The 22,082-nt window shown below is 45.3% G+C and overlaps 1 protein-coding gene and 1 long non-coding RNA gene across 3 annotated transcripts in view; one reads left to right on the forward strand and one right to left on the reverse strand.

Moving 5' to 3' along the window:
- The window catches only part of pkd2 (polycystic kidney disease 2), a 33,740-nt gene extending 24,697 nt beyond the window's left edge, over positions 1-9,043 (reverse strand). For both annotated transcript variants that reach the window (XM_067994693.1, XM_067994687.1), the window contains exon 1: positions 8,367-9,043. In XM_067994693.1, coding sequence (XP_067850794.1) covers positions 8,367-8,817 — 451 coding nt within the window. In that variant the 5' untranslated portion in view covers positions 8,818-9,043. The remainder of the gene's footprint in view (positions 1-8,366) is intronic.
- Positions 7,368-18,603, forward strand: LOC137331127 (uncharacterized). Its single transcript, XR_010965379.1, has 2 exons — positions 7,368-7,582; positions 18,280-18,603. It is a non-coding gene; the product is annotated as an uncharacterized lncRNA (long non-coding RNA).
- Positions 18,604-22,082: the final 3,479 nt, after the last annotated feature.

The raw sequence follows: 22,082 nt of genomic DNA on the forward strand, positions 1-22,082 counted from the left end.
ATCTTAATAACCTCTGTTCCATATTTATTTAAAAATTCCTAATAAAAGTGATTTCTAAACTGGAAATTAAAAAGCAACTCAAGCACTTTGCAGATGCGTTATGAAGATGCTGCTGTAAATTCTCCCTGGAGATTGCAATATCAATGATATAACTTTCATTTTGCTGAATTTTTTATTGAATAGCAGTCAGATCATTTACAAACTGCTGGATTTAAACAAAAATTGAAAATAGTGTAAACAGATTATCAATGGCACTTAAAAGTGTGTGTGTGTGTGTGTGTGTGTGTGTGTGTGTGTATATAGAGGAAAAATGGAGGCACAGCAGGACGTAGGCCAGCCATTTCAACCATTGCATGGTATTGGAGAACTTTTTTTTAATATATAAATGAGTTTATTGTTACTCACCAAAATAGTTGAAAAGATCAGTTTCGGAGAGTTTCTCATTTTATTTAGGGGAAAAGATGAATACACGCAGCTCGTACAAAGTGTAGTTACATATCTGTATCAAAGAGCTGCAAATTAGCAACAAAACAATGTCACGAGTTCTAAGCATAAGTTTACATTAGCAGATCTCAATCGCACCAAATAAACCCATTCCTGTGGAATGGAATGCGTTTCTAATGAAGATTGTTAAAAGTTTTAGTTCATTAGAAATTACAAATTTAAATAAATTAGAGCTCACTAAAATCCAGTTGACTGCTATATCCACATTAGTCAGGCAGGTAGATAGATAGATGATTGGCCTTTTGTACACCCTTCTGGTTTCTCCTATATTTCTTGGCCCTCATTTTCCATTTCATTCATTTTCCTGCAATGCACTGTAGGTTTGGAACATCACGCAGCATCTGAAGGCCCTCTCTAGAGGTTAGGCCAAAACCTGCATCCAATTCTCATAGAAAATACATTGTAAAAGCTTGAAATTCATTGAGTGGAAAGGTTAAACTATTCTCACTGTAAACTCCAGAAATCAACACAAATTACAATTTCACTAATATCTGAAATGTGCACTTAGAAAGATCATTTGTTGGGTGGGAATTTTAAACCCTAACAAGATTTAAACCACGAGTCAACATAACAAATTTGAGTTTTTCAGTGTTTCAGACCATTACTGAAAAGTAAATTCTAACATTGCTGAAGCAGAATGTCACATTACATCATTGTAAACAATTTTACAACACCAAGTTATAGTCCAGCAATTTTATTTTAAATTCACAAGCTTTCGGAGGCTTCCCTCCTTCGTCAGGTGAACGATGTGAAGGCTTCCTCCTTCGTCATTTTCACATCGTTCACCTGACGAAGGAGGAAGCCTCCGAAAGCTTGTGAATTTAAAATAAAATTGCTGGACTATAACTTGGTGTTGTAAAATTGTTTACAATTGTCAACCCCAGTCCATCACCGGCATCTCCACATCATGACATTACATCATGACTAATGATCATACATAGATAAATGATGTCACGTCATTGTTAGTCTATTTGTGGATCTATTTACAAAACTATGTGTAATACGCCATCAATATTCAGCTCATCTTTACACAAATATTATGACAGTGCTCCATGGATTCTCAAAACTCTGTGGGATTAAAGCCAGCCAGAAAAGTAAAAGAATGCAGATGGCATAGATGAGCTGTAATTATCTCATCGAGCAAGGATCAACACAATCAAGGACAAAGCATTGGAATCAACTCGTAAACCGGGGTCCTAAAACAGCATCTGCTGCTCTATCTCAAGCAACATTAGAGGATTGAGTCGGGAGAACAGGAGACTTTCCAAATCGTCCCAGAGACCGTTTGGATAATCGTGTATTTGACTCTTTGGACAACTAGAATAATTCTTATATTGCTAGGTGCAACATGAATCTTTGAGAGGCAAATGGCAGTTAGAACTCTGGAAGGCTCCTGAACATAGATGGCCTTAGAGTACATGAGAGTTCTGAATACACATGCAGAGCAAGTGATTAATCCCCAGTGGGTTTTTCACATTCACCTCTCCACCTTGGTCACACACAAATATCATGCTCCAAGGTTTGTACTTTCACTTTTGTATGTATGGCAGGTGAAATTTTGCAGACAGAAATTATTGGTTGCAAGTAGGGATGTAGACATCTCCTAACTCTCCTTTGTGCTTCAGCAAGTACATACCTTGAATTGTAGCCAAAATAGTCGGCTCAATGTTTGGGGGTGGGAAAGAATACACTTCGCTTGCACTGCTACCCCCACATCATAGACTACATTTGAAAAGTACTTCATTGGCTGTAAAGCACTTTGGGACGTCCTGAGGTCATGAAAGGCGCTATATAAAAGCACTCTTTTTTACCTCTTATAAATTACCCCCTTCAAAACCTGTTTTCTTTTCCAAAAAGATTTGCGTTTATAAAATTTCTCATCATACCTCTCAGAAGCATCACAAAGCCTTTCACATATAAACTAAAAGCTAATTTGAAATATAGTGACTGTTATGTAGGCAATGAGATTAATAATCAGCTGGTGTTGGTTGAAGGAGTGTTAAGCCAGAATACCTAGGAGAATTCCCTGTTCTTCACATAGCGCCATCAACGTGAACCACCAAGCAGGTTTGCACCTGTTTAAAAGTCTCGTCCAAATGGCAGCATCTCCGAGCTCTACACTGGAGCAGCCTACATTATGTGGTCAGGTTATGTGGACCCAAACCTGCAACTTTCTGATTCAGTGACCAAAGATCTGTCAACCAAGCTAAACTGCTGTACATAATTCAATGTATTCTTGGTTGTCCAGGTTTCTGACATGTTCTGAAACCCATCACTGGGCTGAAAAGACCCTGAAATCCACACAGATGGGGTTTCTGTTAGCCCATATAATGTATGCATTCTCTCCTCTAACAGTTGAGGCATTGTCCTTTAGATGAGCAGTTGAACTGAGGTCCCATCTTCCCATTTGGGTAGACACTAAAGGAAAACAGGGTGTTTCCCAGTGCCCTGGCCAACATTCTTTCCTCAATCACCACCATATAAAATGGATTAAGTGGTCATTAATCTAACTGCTGTTTGTAGGACTGTGCTGTGTGCAAAATGGCTGTCACATAGCAAGAGTGGCTGCAGTTCAAAGTAATTCATTGTACATAAAGTGCCTTGGGACATTCCGAGAGACATGATAAGGCAATATAACCAGGCAAGCTCTTCCTTTAATTTAATAGAGGCCAGGCACAATGATCACATTTCCAGATTCATTGCTTGGAACATTTAATGTATTGAAGTATTTTTTCCATAAACTTGCAGCGCAGCTTTTATAAACCAATATACAATAAGATTTTCAAATCACTTCTTGATTTCCTACATTTAACAATGTTACCGTGTATGATTGTGAAGCGCCTTGGGGCATTTTACCACATTAAAGACGCTATATAAATGCAAGTAATTGTTGTCTTCAGTTAACACAGGAAACAGTGGATGGTGATTCTAGATTAAAACCCATTCAATGGAACGTATACTGTGATATTCAAATTTAATTCTGGATGGCATTAATTTGTATTTATATTTAAGCTCACATTTATGTACTGTATTATGCAACAGACCTAGAATCATAGAATGGTTATAGCACAGGAGGTGGCCATTTGGCCCATCGAGGCCGTGCCGGCTCTTTGCAAGAGCAATCCAGTTAGTCCCATTCCCCCGCTCTTTCCCTGTAGTCCTGCAAACTTTTTCCACTTTAACTATTTATCCAATTCCTTTTTGAAAGCCACGATTGAATTTGCTTCCACCGCCCTTTCAGGCAGCACATTCCAGGTCATAACTACTCGCTGCGTAAAAAAGTTTTTCTTCACATCGCCTCTGGTTCTTTTGCCAATCACTTTATATCTGTGTCCTTTGGTTCTCGACCCTTCTGCCAATGGGAACAGTTTCTCTTTATTTATTTTGTCTAGACCCTTCATGATTTTGAACACTTCTATCAAATCTCCTCTCAACCTTCTCTGCTCTAAGGAGAACAACCCCAGCTTCTCCAGTCTATCCACGTAACTGAAGTCCCTCATCCCTGGAATCATTCTAGTAAATCTTTTCTGCACCCTTTCTAAGGCCTTCACATCCTTCCTAAAGTGCAGTGCCCTGAATTGGACACAATACTCTAATTGTGGCCGAACGAGCGTTTTATAAAGGTTCATCATAACTTCCTTGGCTCTATTTATAAAGCCGGGGATCCAGTATGCTTTTTATTAAAAACCGCTTTCTCAACCTGTCCTGCCACCTTCAAAATTTGTGCACATATACCCCAGGTCTCTCTGTTCCTGCACTCCCTTTAGAATTGCATCCTTTAGTTTATATTGCCTCTCCTCTTCCTGCCAAAATGTATCACTTCGCGCTTTTCTGCGTTAAATTTCATCTGCCACATGTTCACCCATTCCACCAGCGTATCTATGTCCTCTTGAAGTCTATCACTATCCTCGTCACTGTACTATACTTCCAAGTTTTGTGTCATCTGCAAATTTTGAAATTGTGCCCTGTACACCCAAGTCCAAGTCATTTATATCTCAGAAAAAGCAGTGACCAGTCCTGACCAAACTATACTAAAAGTCAAATCAATCCATTTTTAAAATCCCTCGGGTCTAAAACTGGGTTCTTTTTCAAAGACGCAGATGGGTAGAGAAGCCTCATGCCGAAAGTATGAAATGAGAAACTTCTACAAATAGAAATGTACTGCTTTCAAAATAAAATTACTGTCAATTACAGTTTGGTTTTGAATTCAAAATTTTGCTCAACAATTTTAGAATCAACTAGTTCACTAATTTGAATCAAGCATTTCAACAAAACTCTCACTTTTAGTAGCTATTGGTAAGTTCAGTCTCTTGTGGAACTGAGTGATAGAGAGCAGGAAGGCTTCAAGTTCAATTCCAGACATGGCCGAGGTAGCTAGGGTAGTGATTGGAGTGCTATAATCAGTCACGGTAGCCCTGGATTGGGAAAAGTGCATGTGTGGGCCAGAACTGGATCCGATCTGCAGTTTAGCCTACTGACACTTGCTATCTGTAGGCTCACATGAAAAATTGGAACTTGAACAAAAGTATCTGTATTGACTTCAATATAAAGGAGAATCGGGTGGGTGTATAATTGGCAACACACCCACTATCATCCATTTTACACCGCCGCCAAAAGTTAAAATTACCCCCATCGTCCTCATACATCAAGTCTTGGTACAAATTCAGTCTCTTCTGTCTATTGACTACAATGGTTCTATGTTAAATGAGGTTATGTTCTCTCAACTCAATTCCCTAGTGAATATGAGGCCACAGCATAAAAAACAACTGATTTGGCAATCTGAGAGGCTACACCAATAACTGGAAAAATACCACAATGACCTAATGTACGTTCCTCTAATGCTGCGGTTGAGACACATTGTTGGGCAGAGTAAAAACAGCTTTAATCTGCAACGCTGGCGCCAAAAGCCCAAAACGAGAATGTGTTCCATTTCCCAGAGCCAGTATCCCCCACCTGGTCTGATTTAGGTTATGTCTGATTCCTTCAATGGTCTAAAACCAGTTAAAAAGCCTGCTTGGACATGTCATGCTTCTGTAAGGATTCATCCACCTCATGTGTCAAAATAATTGGGATGAGCAAAGGTTTCCTTTAAACAAACACGCAATAAAAGGTGTCCAATAATATGTGAAAGCCAAAAGATTACCAAGTAATTCCCTGCATATAACCAACTTGTCCCCAATGAGCGACTTGCACACAAGACTGTTGGAATCCTTTTTCAGGCATTGCAATAAAGCACCAAATCATGCACCATTTTATTCTACAATTTTATAGAATTAATTACTATTTTACAAGTTTTTTCTGTTCATTGGCAATTTAGTAAGACTTGTTCAACAGTGACGGCTTCAGGGTAATGATCAGCAAATATGCTTCCAACTTCACTTTCCTTTTGTCTCAAACTAGTATGGATTCTCCTCTTTGGTGTTACTGTTGGACATTTAAAGTGTACTCAGCCCAATGCACTTTAAATGCAAACAAGCCTTCAGCTGTGCCCGTGCCTCCCACGTTGCTACCTGCTGCCAGCTTCTCCTTACAGCTGTCCCCTCCGGGTCTTTTCTTTTTATCATTTCTATTTCAGTATATCAGCATGGAGTGCAAACCGATGGCCGACAATAGGGAAAGTTTTGCTCTGATGCTTTGTAAAAATACAGCATGTCGTAATTCACAATGACACCATGAGAGATTCTCTCCGTGTGCTAGGTACAGAGAAGTCATAAACCCACTGTTTGAATGCATTTATGTTGTCACTAAACATAGCCAGAAGAGTTTTTACTCCAGTCAGGAAGGTCTCATTGCATTGCTTGCACACATCGTGACAACACAAGATATTTACTGATTAGGAAGGCCATTCAGCCCATCTTACTTCTTCTATCCAGAAAAACCCTAAAGCCCCCTAATTGCACCATCCTCTTGTTTCATGAATTATTCCACCAGTCATACAGAAGAATCATAGAATGATAGAAGCCATTCAGCTCATCGTGCCTGTGCTGGCTTTTTGAAGGAGCTATCCAATTAGTCCCACTCCCCTGCTCTTTCCCCAGATTGTCTCCCTTCAAGTATTTATCCAATTCCCTTTTGAAAGTTACTATTGAATCTGCTTCCACCGCCCTTTCAGGCAGCGCATTCCACATCATAGCTCACTGCCTAAAAATTTTTTCCGTCATGTCGCCTCTGGCTCTTTTGCCAATTACCTTAAGGCGTCACCTTCACTCCTCTATCTAGGAGTTCATTCTGTTTTGGGGCACTTTTGTTCAAAACAAGGGGATAATTTGCTTAACAGGAAGAGCTGGAAATAGTGGGACCCCTCAGCATCTACCTAGATAGCAGCAAAGAGATGGGACTCTACACTTTTGAGAAGCATAGACTTAGGGCTGTTTCGATTGAGGGAAAGACTTACACTTATACAGTGCTTTTCATGGCCTCAGGACATCCCAAGGCAGTTTGCAGCCAATGAAGTATTTTTGAGGTGTAGTCACTGTTGTAATGTAGGAAACCCGGCAGCCAATTTGCGCACAGCAAGATCCCACAAACAGCAATGTGATAATGATCAGATGCTTTAGTGATGTTGATTGAGGGATGAATATTGGCCAGGACATGGGGAAAGCTCCTCCGCTCTTCTTCGAAATAGTGGCTGTGGGATCTTTTGCGTCCACCCAAGGGGGCAGACGGGGCCTCGGTTTAACGTCTCATCCGACAATACAGCACTCCCCCAGTACTGCACTGGGAGTGTCAGCCTAGATTTTGTGCTCAGGTTTCTGGAGTGGGACTTGAACCTGCAACCTTCTGACTCAAGAGGCGAGAGTGCTAACCACTGAGCCACGGTTGACACTGATGAAAAGATGATATACGATAATGAAGGGAATAGATTGTGTTTGTGTGGACAGCTTCTTTCAACTAAATAATTTAGGGAGGACCAGGGGGTCACAATCTCAAATTATGCAAGGCCAGAACTAGGTTAGATGTTACAAGGTTCTTTTCCCACAGGCTGCCGGCTCGTGCGATGGACGCTGATTCACTGAATTCCTTCAAGCGAGAGCTGGACCCGTTTCTGGCTGGGGTGGAGACCACGTCCTATAAAAGGGTAGGTAATGTATAACACGGATCAGGGCCCGTGGTTTACTGGCCTGGTTCTGATTGTTGGAGAGGAATTTTCCACGTTTATTATTCCCCTAATCGGCCTGGGTTTTTAATCTGGTTTTTCACTTCTCCCAGGAGCTTACATGGCTTTTAAGTGGGCATGAGGAGTGTACGTATTGTCATGTGCAAGTAATCACAGTTGTGTGGGCCACGCTGGATTGGACCAGTGGATCATTTCCCATCCGCCATTGTCGTACGTTCGTATGTAAAAAGTTAACACTTCGGGCACGTGCATCATCAGAACAGGAAGGGTCTATAGCTGAAAACACAAGGCAAGCCTGCCCTTTCTTGCTACAGATGCTAACGGACTTTGTGCATTTCAACAACAAACGGCATTTTACACAGCGCCTTTAACCTAGTAAAACATCCCGAGGCGCTACCAGACTAAACGCGACAGCGGATTGACGTTTACAGGGGGTGCAAGGCAGGAGGCCGGGGCGGGAGAGCGTCGGAATATTTCAATCGTAGAACGATGCAGCACAGAAGGAGGCCATTCGGCCCGCCGTGCCCGTGCCGGCTCCTTTTAGCCCCGCTCCCCCTCTTGCCCCAAAGCCCTTCAGATTTATATCCAATTCCCTTTTGAAAGTTATTATTGAATCTGCTTCGCGTTCCAGATCATCACAAGTCAATGTGTAAAAATATTTCTCCTCCTCTGGTTCTTTTGCCAATTATTTTCTGCTGTTTTAAGTTTATAACCTGGGGGTTTATTTTAAAAGAAGTTCGCTCACCTCGGATCTTCTGCAGGATCTTGTGCCCACAGCCGGGCCTCCTGCCCTGGATCTCCGCGTTGGGGGTCCTGTTCCTGAGATTGCCCCGGGGGTTGTACCCTCCTGCCCCGCCGCTGCTGTTGCTGCTGCTGCTGCTGGACACGGACCTCCTGCAGGGGCTGAGCGGGGGCACGGCCGCCACCCCAGCCGAGGCCTCGGCCCAGTCCAGCTCCATCTCCAGCTCCTCGTCCCCGGGCTCGTAGCCCGGGTTCTCCCGGCTCCACGCCTGTCGGGAGGAGGTGGAGGTGGAGGCCGCGCTCTTGCGGGCTGGGCCTCCGCCTCCTCCCTGGGCCTGTTGCCGGCTCCCCAAGCCCCGAACTCTCGTCATTTCCAGCTGCTCGGCTCCGGCCGGGGTCAGCCTGCCCGGCGGCGGCGGCGGCGGCGGCGGTTGCGGCCTCACCCGGGAGCTCATCACCGGCCGCCCGAGCGTCGCCTTGGCAACGGAGTAGGCCCCAGGCGTTACCTACACCCCACCGCGGGTTAACCGACTTCCCTTACAGCGGCCGCGAGTCCGCGCCGGCCATCCCGTCCCCACCCTGACTGACTGACTCCAGCCCGACCGACCGACCGCCGGGCCTCCCACCGCCGCCTCTTTGCTAAATCCAGGCCGCGGTCGTCATGCGGGCCCAACCCGTGACGTAATGTGACTGACAGTATCCTCTAGCCAATCATGGCCAGTCCCGGTGGGGTTAAAAGGGGGCGGGTGTTGCGACATCCGCCCAATCAGCGATCGGCTTCGTGTCTGACGCAGGCAGCGCACGTCCAAACGGGACGTCACTACGTCGTAGGTGATTGACGTACAGCCTGACCAATAGGATTGCTGGTGGGCGGCTTCCTTGTGAAGGGAACTGGAGGAGGCCACTCAGCCCCTCGAGTCTGTTCCCCCATTCAATTAGATCAACGCTGGACAATTCAGGAAGGGGATGGTCTACCCTGTCAAGCCCAGAGAGGCTGTTTCCCCCTGGCTGGAGAGTCCAGAACTGGAGGGCATAGTCTCAGGATAAGGGGTCGGACATTTAGGACTGAGAGGAGGAGGAATTTCTTCACTCAGAGGGTTGTGAATCTCTGGAATTCTCTACCCCGGAGGGCGGTGGACGCTCAGTCGTTGATTATACTCAGGGCTGAGATCGATAGATTTTTGGAATCTAAGGGAATCAAGGGAACTCTCTTCCGCAAACGGCAATTGCTACTAGCTCAATTGCTAAATTTAAATCTGAGATAGATAGCTTTTTGCCAACCAAAGGTATTAAGGGATATGGGCCAAAGGCAGGTATATGGAGTTAGATCACGGATCAGCCATGATCTTATCAAATGGCGGAGCGGGCTCGAGGGGCTGAATGGCCTACTCCTGTTCCTACGTTCCTGTCTGATGTGGGGATCAGGCGGGAAAGTGGAGTTGAGGTCGAAGATCAGCCATGATCTGATTGAATGGCGGAGCAGGCTCGAGGGGCCGTGTGGCCAACTCCTGCTCCTATTTCTTATGTTCTTATATAAATGCAAGGTCTTTCTTTAAATGTGTTGTGGAGCTGCTGTGAATTCAGAATGTCCCATTTCTTGCCCTCCTCTCGCGTGCTTTTGGCTGTTTCACAGCCGCCGAGATTATTTTGTTGTGAACAAAGCAATTCCTTCACAACACTGGGCAGTGCAACCACAAGTTGAGGTCGAAGATCAGCCAAGATCTTACTGAATGGCGAAGCAGGCTCGAGGGGCCATAATGGCCAACTGCTGCTCCTATTTCTTATGTTCTTATGGAGGAGGAGGAGGGCTTTTTTTTATTTGAACCAACAGAGTTGCCCCAGTGTCGTAGAATCACAGTCTCAGGATACGGGGTAGGCCATTTAGGACTGAGATGAGGAGAGATTTCTTCACTCAGAGGGTGGTGAACCTGTGGAATTCCCTACCACAGAAGACTGTGGAGGCCAAGTCACTGAATATATTTAAGAAGGAGCTAGATAGATTTCTAGACACAAATGGCATCAAGGGGTATGGGGAGAGAGCGGGAATGTGGTATTGAGATAGAGGATCAGCCACGATCATATTGAATGGTGGAGCAGGCTCGAAGGGCCGAATGGCCTACTCATGCTCCTATTTTCTATGTTTCTATGTTTCTATACAGCACAGGAGGAGGCCATTTGGCCCATCGTGCCTGTACCGGCTCTTTGAAAGAGCTATCCAATTAGTCCCACTCCCCTCCCTGCTATTTCCCCATAGCCCTGCAACTTTCTCATTTTCAAGTATTTGTCCAATTACCTTCTGAAAGTTACTATTGAATCTGTTTCCACCGCCCTTTCAAGCAGTGCATTTCAGATCAGAACAACTTGCTTAGGACAGGTGACCTAAGAATGCAGACACTGCGACAACGGATGAACGGACACCGCACAACAATCGCCAGACAGGAGGGTTCCCTCCCAGTCGGGGAACACTTTAGCAGTCAAGGGCATTCAGCCACGGATCTTCGGGTAAGCGTTCTCCAAGGCGGCCTTCGAGACACACGACAACGCAAAATCGTCGAGCAGAAATTGATAGCCAAGTTCCGCACCCATGAGGACGGCCTCAACCGGGATCTTGAGTTCATGTCACACTACATGTAACCCCACCAGCGAAAAAAAGTTATCTGTTTTTAATACAACGGGTCATTCTCTCTCTCTCTCTGCCTTTCGGGTCTCTTTCTCTCTCTCGAGTTCTCGGAGGTTTGTAGAGCTGGAGGAGGCCACAGAGGGATTTGAACACAAGGTTGAGAATTTTAAATTTGAAGCACCTAACATAGAAACATAGAAAATAGGAACAGGAGTAGGCCATTCGGCCCTTCGAGCCTGCTCCACCATTCAATATGATCATGACTGATCCTCTATCTCAATACCATATTCCCGCTCTCTCCCCATGCCCCTTGATGCCTTTTGTGTCTAACGTGTTTGCTGACACAGTTTGGACATCACCCCTTCCCCTTATGCAACTTTTTTGTAGCGGATTGGCTCAAGATTTCATATTCATGAAACAGCAACAAATCACAGTTTAAGAGGACGGCCACAGTAGGTGCCACTGATGACACCCTGGATTTGGGGACTCCTGTAATGTGAAAAAAAAATGCCCAGCCCTCTCGTTCTGCTGCTGGGTTTCCAGGGACAATGGGGCAGTTAGCCCGATTGAACGATGAGTCAGTGACTTTCATAGAATCATAGAAAGCTTACAGCACGGAAGAAGGTCACTCAACCCATCGAGTCCGTGCCGGCTCTCTGCAAGAGCAATCCAACTAGTCCCACTCCCCCGCCCTATCCCCGTAGCCCTGCAAATGTTTTCTCTTCAAGTACTTATCCAGTTCCCTTTTGAAGGCCATGATTGAATCTGCCTCCACCATCCCCTCGGGCAGTGCATTCCAGATCCTAACCACTCGCTGCGTATAAAAGTTTTTCCTCATGTCACCTTTGGTTCTTTTGCCAATCACCTTAAATCTATGTCCTCTGGTTCTTGACCCTTCCGCCAATGGGAACAGTTTCTCTGTATCTACTCTGTCTAGACCCTTCACCTCTATCAAATCTCCTTGCAACCGTCTCTGTTCCAAGGAGAACAACCCCAGCTTCTCCAGTCTATCCACGTAACTAAAGTCCCTCATCCTTGGAATGATTCCAGTAAATCTCTTCTGCACCCTCTCTTAAGGCCTTCACATCTTTCCTAAAATGCGGTGCCCAGAACTGGACACAATACTCCAGTTGTGGTCGAACCAGTGTTTTACAAAGGTTCATCATGACTTCCATACTTTTGTACCCTATGCCTCTATTTATAAAGCCCAGGATCCCGTATGCTTTTCTAACTGCTTTCTCAACCAGCCCTGCCACCTTCAACGATTTGTGCACATATACCCCCAGATCTCTCTGTTCCTGCACCCCTTTTACAGTTATGCCCACTAGTTTATATTGCCTCTCCTCGTTCTTCCTTCCTTCGCATTTTTCTGCATTAAATTTCATCTGCCACGTGTCCGCCCATTCCACCAGCCTGTCTATATCCTCTTGAAGTCTATCACTATCCTCCTCACTGTTTACTACCCTTCTAAGTTTTGTATCATCTGCAAATTTGGAAATTGTGCCCTGTACACCCAAGTCCAAGTCATTAATATATATCAAGAAAAGCAGTGGTCCCAGCACCGACCCCTGGGGAACACCACTGTACACCTCCCTCCAGTCCGAAAAACAACCGTTCACCACTACTCTCTGTTTCCTGTCACTTAGCCGATTCTGTATCCATGTTGCTACTGCCCCCTTTATTCCATGGGCAACAATCTTGATGATAAGCCTACCATGCGGTACTTAATCAAACGCCTTTTGATAGTCCATATACACAACATCCACTGCACTGCCCTCATCTACCCTCTCTGTTACCTCATCAAAAAACTCTATCAGGTTAGTTAAACAAGATTTGCCTTTAACAAATCCATGCTGGCTTTCCCTCATCAATCTACCCTCGTCCAAGTTAATTCTGTCCCAGATTATATTTCTAAAAGTTTCCCCACCATTGAGGTTAAACTGACCGGCCTGTAGTTGCTGGGTTTATCCTTACACCCTTTTTTGAACAAGGGTGTAACATTTGCAATTCTCCAGTCCTCTGGCACCACCCCCGTATCTACGGATGATTGGAAGATTATGGCCAGTACCTCCGCAATTTCCATCCTTACTTCCCTCAGCAACCTAGGATGCATCCCATCCGGACCAGGTAACTTATCTAATTTAAATACAGCTCGCCTTTCTAGTACCTCCTCTATCAATTTTTAGCCCATCCAGTATCTCAACTATATCTTCCTTTACTGAGACTCTGGCAGCATCCTCTTCCTTGGTAAAGACAGATGCAAAGTACTCATTTAGTACCTCGGCCATCCCCTCTGCCTCCATGATCTCCTTTATGGTCCCTAATCGGCCCCACCCCTCCTCTTAATACCCGTTTACTGTTTACATGCCTGTAGAAGACTTTTGGATTCCCTTTTATGTTGGCCGCCAGTCTATTCTCATACTCTGTCTTTGCCCCTCTTATTTCCTTTTTCACTTCCCCTCTGAAATTTCTATATTCTGCCTGGTTCTCACTTGTGTTATCAACCTGATTTCTGTCATACGCCCCTTTTTTCCATTTCATCTTATTCACTATCTCTTTTATCATCCAGGGAGCTCTGGCTTTAGTTGCCCTCCTTTCAGCCTCATGGGAATGTACCCAGACTGTACCCAAACCATCTCCTCTTTAAAGGCCGCCCACTGTTCAATTACAGTTTTGCCTGTCAATCTTTGATTCCAATTTACCCGGGCCAGATCTGTTCTCATCCCACTGAAATTGGCCCTCCTCCAATTGAGTATTTTTACTTCAGAGTGGTCCGTGTTCTTTTCCATAACTATTCTAAATCTTATGATACTATGATCGCTGCTCCCTAAATGCTCCCTCACTGACACTTGCTCCACTTGGCCCACCTCATTCCCTAGAACCAAGTCCAGCAATGCCTCCTTCCTCATTGGGCTGGAAACATACTGGTCAAGAAAGTTATCCTGAACATATTTCAAAAATTCCTCCCCCTCTTTGCCCCTTATGTTATTATTGTTATCCCAGTCTATATTAGGATAGTTGAAGTCCCCCATTATCACTAATCTGTAGCTTTTGCACCTCTCTGTAATTTTCCTGCAAATTTGCTCCTCTTTATCCTCCCCACTAGTTGGTGGCCTATAGAATACACCCAGTCGTGTAATGGCACCTCTTTATTTCTTAACTCTAACCAAATAGATTCTGTCCTTGACCCCTCCAGGACTTCCTCTCTCTCTCCAGCCCTGCAATATTCTCCTTAATCAATACAGCTCCCCTTCCCTTTCTTTCCTTCCCTATCTTTCCTGAACACTTTGTATCCAGGAATGTTTAGTACCCAATCCTGCCCTTTTTTGAGCCAGGTCTCCGTTATCCCCACGACATCATATTCCCATGTGGCTATTTGCGCCTGCAGCTCACCCACCTTGTTTACCAGGCTTCGTGCGCACAAAGCACTTGGGGTCATTAATCTGCCATTCTTGGTGCACTTGTGCACTGCAAATTGTTTGATGTTGCTGATGTCCTCTGTGGCAGCTTGGACTGAGCCAAAGGCATGAACGTTCAGGTTTGGTGACCTTGACTCTGACAGGCAATGCTCTCCCCAGGGTGGAGATTGCAGGTCAGATTCTACTAGATGCCACAACTCTGTCACCGCCTTCCACCTGAAGCAGGAGAAACAGAGCCTGCCAACATTTCCCTTGGACATGCCCAGGTACATCAGATCTCCAGGTGTACCTGGGTTAGTGAGGGTGCGGCTAGCCCACCTGTGGTGCAATGGAGCCTGCCTTAAATCGTTCCTTTCTTCCTCCTCCAAGTAACACAAAAGCAGAGGAATCCCCATTGGAATTCCCGTATCCAGAATTTTAATTGTAGCAATGATAAATCTTACTACCAAAAATCTGAGGCAAAAATGTACAAGATGCCAAAAAATAAACACTGAACACCTCAGGTCACCACCACAAAGTTAAATTCCATATATGCTCCAAATAAGCGAGTCCCCCTTTAAACACTGATTCTCTCAACCCAGGATCTCAATCGCCCATTTTATATGGGAAATCTGAGCACATGGAGCATTCCCCATGAGCGAACTGGGGAATGGCATCGCCCTGACTTCCATATTATTACACGTCATGGAGCCCTCCCCAACACTCAAGGCGTATTATGGGGCTTGGCACCAACTTAGATGAAACTAGGGACCTTCATGAATATTGTGCACAGTCTGTGAGCAGGATTTTAAGCAGACAAAGCACTTGGGGTCTCCAGTATCGGATGTTGAATTGGCCATTATATTGTTTGGAAGGATTTAGGAGTCTCTAAAGTCCTTCCGAATCCAGATAAACAAATAGTTCCTTTCCCAAAGGATATTACAGAACCAGTTCAGGATGCTGATTTACAAGGATGGTTCTGGGGCCCAGGTACTGTGTAAACCATCCATTTTCTACTGCTGTGGGTGTGTGTGTTTGTGTGAGAGTGTGTGTGTGAATGTGGTTGAGACTGTTTGTGTGGGTGTGTGAGCATGAGTGTAAGAATGTGTGAGTGTGAGTGCGTATATGTGTGTGCCTATGTGTGTGTTTGTGCCTGTGTGTGTCTGTGTGTGTGTGTGTCTGTGTGTGTGTGTGTCTGTGTGTGTGTCTGTGTGTGTGTGAAGAGTAATGAACAATATTTACCAGCAGGCTGCAGCATTTACCAACGCATTGGTGCCTCTGCCTCCACTCCACTGCAGATTTTCCAGATGCCTACAGCCAACTCAGTGGGTGTGTGCTCATGTGTAGCTGAGCTTGTGTGTGTGTGAGCTCAGTGGGTGTGTGTGCTCATGTGTGTGTGTGTGTGAGCTCAGTGGGTGTGTGTGCTCATGTGTGTGTGTATGTGTGTGTGAGCTCAGTGGGTGTGTGTGCTCGTGTGTGTGTGTGTGTGTGTGTGAGCTCAGTGGGTGTGTGTGCTCGTGTGTGTGTGTGTGTGTGAGCTCAGTGGGTGTGTGTGAGCTCAGTGTGTGTGTGTGTGAGCTCAGTGGGTGTGTGTGCTCATGTGTGTGTGTGTGAGCTCAGTGGGTGTGTGTGCTCATGTGTGTGTGTGTGTGAACTCAGTGGGTGTGTGCTCGTGTGTGTGTGAGAGCTCAGTGGGTGTGTGCTCGTGTGTGTGTGAGCTCAGTGGGTGTGTGCTCGTGTGTGTGTGAGAGCTCAGTGGGTGTGTGCTCGTGTGTGTGTGAGCTCAGTGGGTGTGTGCTCGTGTGTATCTGAGCTCAGTGGGTGTTTGCTCGTGCGTGTGAACTCAGTGGGTGTGTGCTCATGTGTGTGTGTGTGTGAGCTTGTGTGTGTGTGAGCTCAGTGGTTGTGTGCTCGTGCAAATGTCAAATGTTACTAACTGCATTGTAGTCTAAATAACTTCTCAATTTGGAACAGTTATAGCACAGTTTATCCATTAGATGGCATTTGGATTCTCAGTTCTTCCCAGTAAACGGCTCATCTTTTGCCTCACAAAACAAAATCACGACTACCAGGTTTAACTAAAATCCTTTATCCCTGTTACCTAGATTGTATTTTCGAGTATTGTACTCTCAATGATCATATCTGTTCTCCCATTTCAGGTGGATAAAAACAATTATTTTATTTTGTCACGTATAAAGATTATCTGTTTCACATATTAAATATATTTCAATCTATCTTAATCCCACTCCCCCCTCACAAATAAAATCAAATTTTGTTTTAAAATGCAGCACTTAAAGTACTACCTGGAAAGCCTGATTATTGCCTTTAATTAAATTATCGCTGACTGACAATCTCCATAACAACTCCCAATGAATAGTCGCACAAAGATTTTAGCTAAGGTCAAAACACAGTGGGAAACGCAATCTTTCACATTCCCTCCACATCAGATGTAAAAATGGAAAAAGGAGGTGTGTCTACTCTATTCTGGCTCTTATCAATATGCCATGATCCTTTTTCCATGCTGAAGTCAGCTGTACCATCACATGCTTGTGATGTGTAGAACTAATAAACAAGCACGCACATACACACACACACACCCCCCACCGTACCACGACGAGCAGAGAGATCAGTTCCCTCGGGTTCCAGGAGTTACTATAAATACGTGAAGCGCGTTGAAATTCGGGGAATAGCTAAAAATACCGGCCGCTAGCCGCCTACCTGGGAGACGAAGGATTGGTCGCGTCTGCGGCTTATCATCCGATATCCCAACGCATGAACTTTCAGGCACTTCACTGCCATTCACCTCGCGATCACAAATAGGATACAAGTTCCCACAGAGACTTTGTTTGAGGTGCTCTGAATTCTCGTACAAGGTAACTTGCTGTACAATTTAGAATGTTAAACAGTTGTCACATTTTGTCACGTTCTCTAAAGCCCGGTTGACAAGTACACGGAGGCATTATTAGTGCTGGATGAATCACATGATTCGAAAAACCCGAAATATTTTAAAGAATGAACTTGCATTTGTATAGCGACTTTCACAACCTCAGGTTGTCCCGAAATGCTTCGCAGCCAATGAAGTAATTTTGAAGTGAAGTCACTGCTGTAATGTCGGAAACCAATTTGCGCACAGCAAGGTCCCGTAAACAGCAATGTGATAAATGACCAGATAATCTGTTTTTAGTGATGTTGGTTGAGGGACAAGTATTGGCCCGGGGACACCAGGGAGAACTCCCCTGCTCTTCTTCAAAATAGTGCCCTAAGCAGGTGGATGGAGCCTCAGTTTAAAGTCTTATCCAAAAGACAGCACCTCTGACAGTGCAGCACTCCCTCAGTACTGGTTGTGGGAGTGTCAGCCTGGATTATATATTCAAGTCTCCAGAGTGGGACTCGAACCCACGACCTTCTGACTCAGAGGCAAGAGTGCGAGCCACTGCTGACACTTGAATGGTCATAATAATAACTGAATGGTTATTCCACTTGGTAAGAATCAGGGGCAGAATCTTTCCTTCTACTGATAATTTTTGTAGGAATTACACTGCATTCTCCCAATACTGCCATGGCAACAGTAAAGTACTGCATTTGATTTTTGGATGCCTGTGAGTAATCACTAATCTGTTAAACTGTAAAAAGTTTATAGTTTTTGTAAAACTTACCTGAACGTGGAGCGGGGAGGAGCAGGAGTGCAGCTCCTGACCCCACATTAAAACCACGCGGACCACTCCAGCGGACCACTCCCCCCTCGTTGCAGTGACCCAATCTTCAGCGACGCTTCGCAGGGCGAGCTGCCTCTTCCTCTCCGCCGCTCCCCCGCTTCGCGGAAATGAGGCCCGGAGACCAATATTGGGGGTACCTTGGGCCTCACCATTGGCCAACGTTGTCTACCTCATACGTTGCAGGAAAGGATGCCCCGGAGCATGGTATATTGGCGAGACCATGCAGACGCTGCGACAACGGATGAACGGACACCGCGCAACAATCGCCAGACAGGAGGGTTCCCTCCCAGTCGGGGAACACTTTAGCAGTCAAGGACATTCAGCCACCGATCTTCGGGTAAGCGTTCTCCAAGGTGGCCTTCGAGACACACGACAACGCAAAATCGTCGAGCAGAAATTGATAGCCAAGTTCTGCACCCATGAGGACGGCCTCAACCGGGATCTTGGGTTCATGTCACGCTACATGTAACCCCACCAGCGAATAAAAGTTATCTGTTTTTAATTCAACGGGTCATTTTCTGTCTTTCTCTTCCTTTCGGATTTTTCTCCCTCTCTCTCTGTTTTGTGTTCTGGTCGTTTGTATATTCGGTGGTCCTGTAGGTAACACCTCTCTGTCTGAACACTTTGATTGCCTTGACAACGGGCAGTTGGAAAGATTATCTGTAATCACCAGGTATTGTTCTCTGAATATAAATGCGAAACGTTCAAGGATTTCCTGACATTCACCTGACGAAGGAGGAAGCCTCCGAAAGCTTGTGATTTTCAAATAAAATTGTTGGACTATAACCTGGTGTTGTAAGATTGTTTACATTTGCCTCACCATTGAGGCACAGAGATCGAACTCTGTGCCCACTCCCACCCAGACCCCCCCCCCAACATGCATCTAAAAATGGGCATGCCCGAATTTCTAGGCTGAAATATGTGTTTGCTCAGGAATCCTGGGCCGATAAGCTGTTTGCTCCACACACAAAATAAACCATTGGCCCCGATGAAAAGATGGGAATTGGAACATGTATTCAACCAAGCTCCAATCTGTCCTCCTGTTACTGGCAAAAATAATGGTCCAATTTTCTCTGCCAAGACAAATGGGGCTGAATTCTGTTCCATTTCATTGCCTGAAGGTAAATGGGAGGCAGAACTCAGATTTAATGCTTATACTTCACGGCTTCTTTTTAATATTTAGATTCCCAAAGTGACGCCCTTTATCCTCAAACATTTCTGGAGTTTTCTAATTGCATCGTAATGACGTTAACCATTATCTAATTGAACTGCATGGTGCTATAAACAGGCTGCTTCAACAACAGGAGATAGAAACAGCAGTTCACCCATCTGCGAGCCACAGGGAACATCATGGTTCACTTCAGTGAGAGAGTCCTTGGCGTTTCCAGTGCTTGACTTGATGCATTACAAAGCTAAACTGCTCTATTTTTTAAAAAATTCATTCTCGGGATATATCAAGGCCAGTATTTATTGCCCATCCCTTGAGACAATGGCGGTGAGCCACCTTCTTCTTGAATCACTGCAGTCCGTGTGGTGAAAAAAGGGTCAAAATCCTGGAACTCCCTGCCAAACAGTATTGTGGGAACACCTTCACCACACACGCCTTTCACAACCTCAGGACGTCCCAAAGCGCTTTACAGCCAATGAAGTGCTTTTAAAGTGTAGTCACTGTTGTACTGTAGGAAACACGACAGCCAATTTTCACACAGCAAGATCCCACAAAAAACAATGAGGTAATGACCAGATCATCTGTTTTTAGTGATTGAGGGATAAATATTGGCCAGGACACCAGGGAGAACTCCCCTGCTCTTTTTCGAAATAGTGCCATGGGATCTTTTATGTTCACCTGAGAGGGCAGACGGGGCCTTGGTTTAATGTTTCATCTGAAAGATGGCACCTCCGACAGTGCAGCGCTCCCTCAGTACCGCGGTGGGAGTGTCAGCCCGGATTACGTGCTCAAGTCTCTGGAGTGAGACTATGAACCCGTGACCTTCCGACTCAGAGGCATGATCGCTGACCACTGAGCTACGCCTGGCACCGAAACTATAAGTGGCTGAACTCTGCTCCGATCAGGGTCAGGTGTCAACTCGAACTCTCACTGAGCAGACCAGTGGAGTTGTCAATAGCAACCTGATGGCCAGTGTCCTCCCCCTGTGTCCCTTCTGCCCTCAATACACAAAATGACTACACCTTAACGCACGATTCACACAGGCACTGACTCTAACACTCAGAGCAAACTAACATCCTGAAGGGTTTTCTTTTTGTGAGTATCGTGGAACGTGATTGAATAGTGTAGATTGGAATGTTGGACTCATATTTTACCTTGTTTATTTATGGGGGTCAGGAGGAAATCTCACAGAATGCCATCTTCTCTGATGTTTTACCTCGGCTTAATCGCCTCCTGAGGAGATGAAATAAATCGAGCAGAAATTGTGTGTACGGTCTGTCGGATTGAATGGCCTTCATGGAGTGAATGGGTTTCGATGGAGTGAATGGGTTTCATGGAGTGGATGGGTTTCATGGATTGAATGGGTTTCATGGATTGAATGGGTTTTGATGGAGTGAATGGGTTTCATGAAGTGAATGGGTTTCATGGATTGAATGGGTTTCGATGGAGTGAATGGCCTTCATGGAGTGAATGGGTTTCATGGAGTGAATGGCCTTCATGGATTGAATGGGTTTCGATGGAGTGAATGGCCTTCATGGAGTGAATGGGTTTCGATGGAGTGAATGGCCTTCATGGAGTGAATGGCCTTCATGGATTGAATGGGTTTCATGGAGTGAATGGGTTTCATGGAGTGAATGGCCTTCATGGATTGAATGGGTTTCATGGATTGAATGGGTTTCATGGAGTGAATGGGTTTCATGGAGTGAATGGCCTTCATGGAGTGAATGGCCTTCATGGATTGAATGGGTTTCGATGGATTGAGCAGGTTGATAGGTTGAATGGACTCAGTGGAATCGATGGGCTGTAATGGAATGCATGGCTGTGATGGAGCGAATGGATTTACCTCCTTATATGCACGGTTATTTTTTCCAATTTTGTTGTGACTATTTCCTCATTTTTAAAATCCATCAGTGAAAACAATCTTATTTACTTATGTCAGTCAGCCTCATTGTGAACATTCAAGGGATTTTTCAACTATTAATAGAAACAACTCTTAAAATAATAACAACATCAACTTGCATTTATGTAGCGCCTTTAACATAGGAAAAACATCTCAAGTTGCTTTACAGAGGTGGAAGGAGAAAATGAAGGTCGAGCCGAAGAAGGAGATCTTCGGAGGGCATGAGGGAAGATGGGAGAGAAATGCAGGTTCAGGGCGAGGGCAGGGGGGAGGCTGAGGGGAGGTTTGGTTTGGTGAGGGTGAGGGTGAGGGTGAGGGTGGGGGAACCGCTGAGGCAGCTGAATGGTTGGTCTCAATCTTAGTGATAAAGAAGTTCACGAGCTCCTCGCACTTGTTGGAGGTGAGGGTGGAGGGGTCAGGGTAGAGGGGTTAAAGATGAGGTTGGAGAGGTCAGGGTAGAGGGGTTAAAGGTGAGGGTGGAGGGTGCAGGGTAGAAGGGTTAAAGGTGAGGGCAGAGGGTTCAGGGTAGAGGGGTTAAAGGTGAGGGCAGAGGGTGCAGGGTAGGGGGGTTAAAGGTGAGGTTGGAGGGGGCAGGGTAGAGGGGTTAAAGGTGAGGGTGGAGGGGGCAAGGTAGAGGGGTTAAAGGTGAAGGTGGAGGGGGCAGGGTAGAGGGGTTAACGGTGAGGGTGGAAGGGACAGGGGAGAGGGGTTAAAGGTGAGGGTGGAGGGGGCAGGGTAGAGGGGTTAAAGGAGATGGTTGGAGGGGGAGAAAAAGAACTGTAAACAACTGCCCTTTTAGAAATATACCTGAACATTTATCCCTTTGTATTAGAAGTATCCAAGAACTGAGAACCAATAGTTGAGTTCACAACACTCTACATATAAATGAGAAGGTCGTGCCTTCTGCCCCACCAACGG

This window comes from Heptranchias perlo, chromosome 1 (assembly GCF_035084215.1).
Source record: "Heptranchias perlo isolate sHepPer1 chromosome 1, sHepPer1.hap1, whole genome shotgun sequence".
In the NCBI taxonomy this organism is placed as follows: domain Eukaryota; kingdom Metazoa; phylum Chordata; class Chondrichthyes; order Hexanchiformes; family Hexanchidae; genus Heptranchias; species Heptranchias perlo.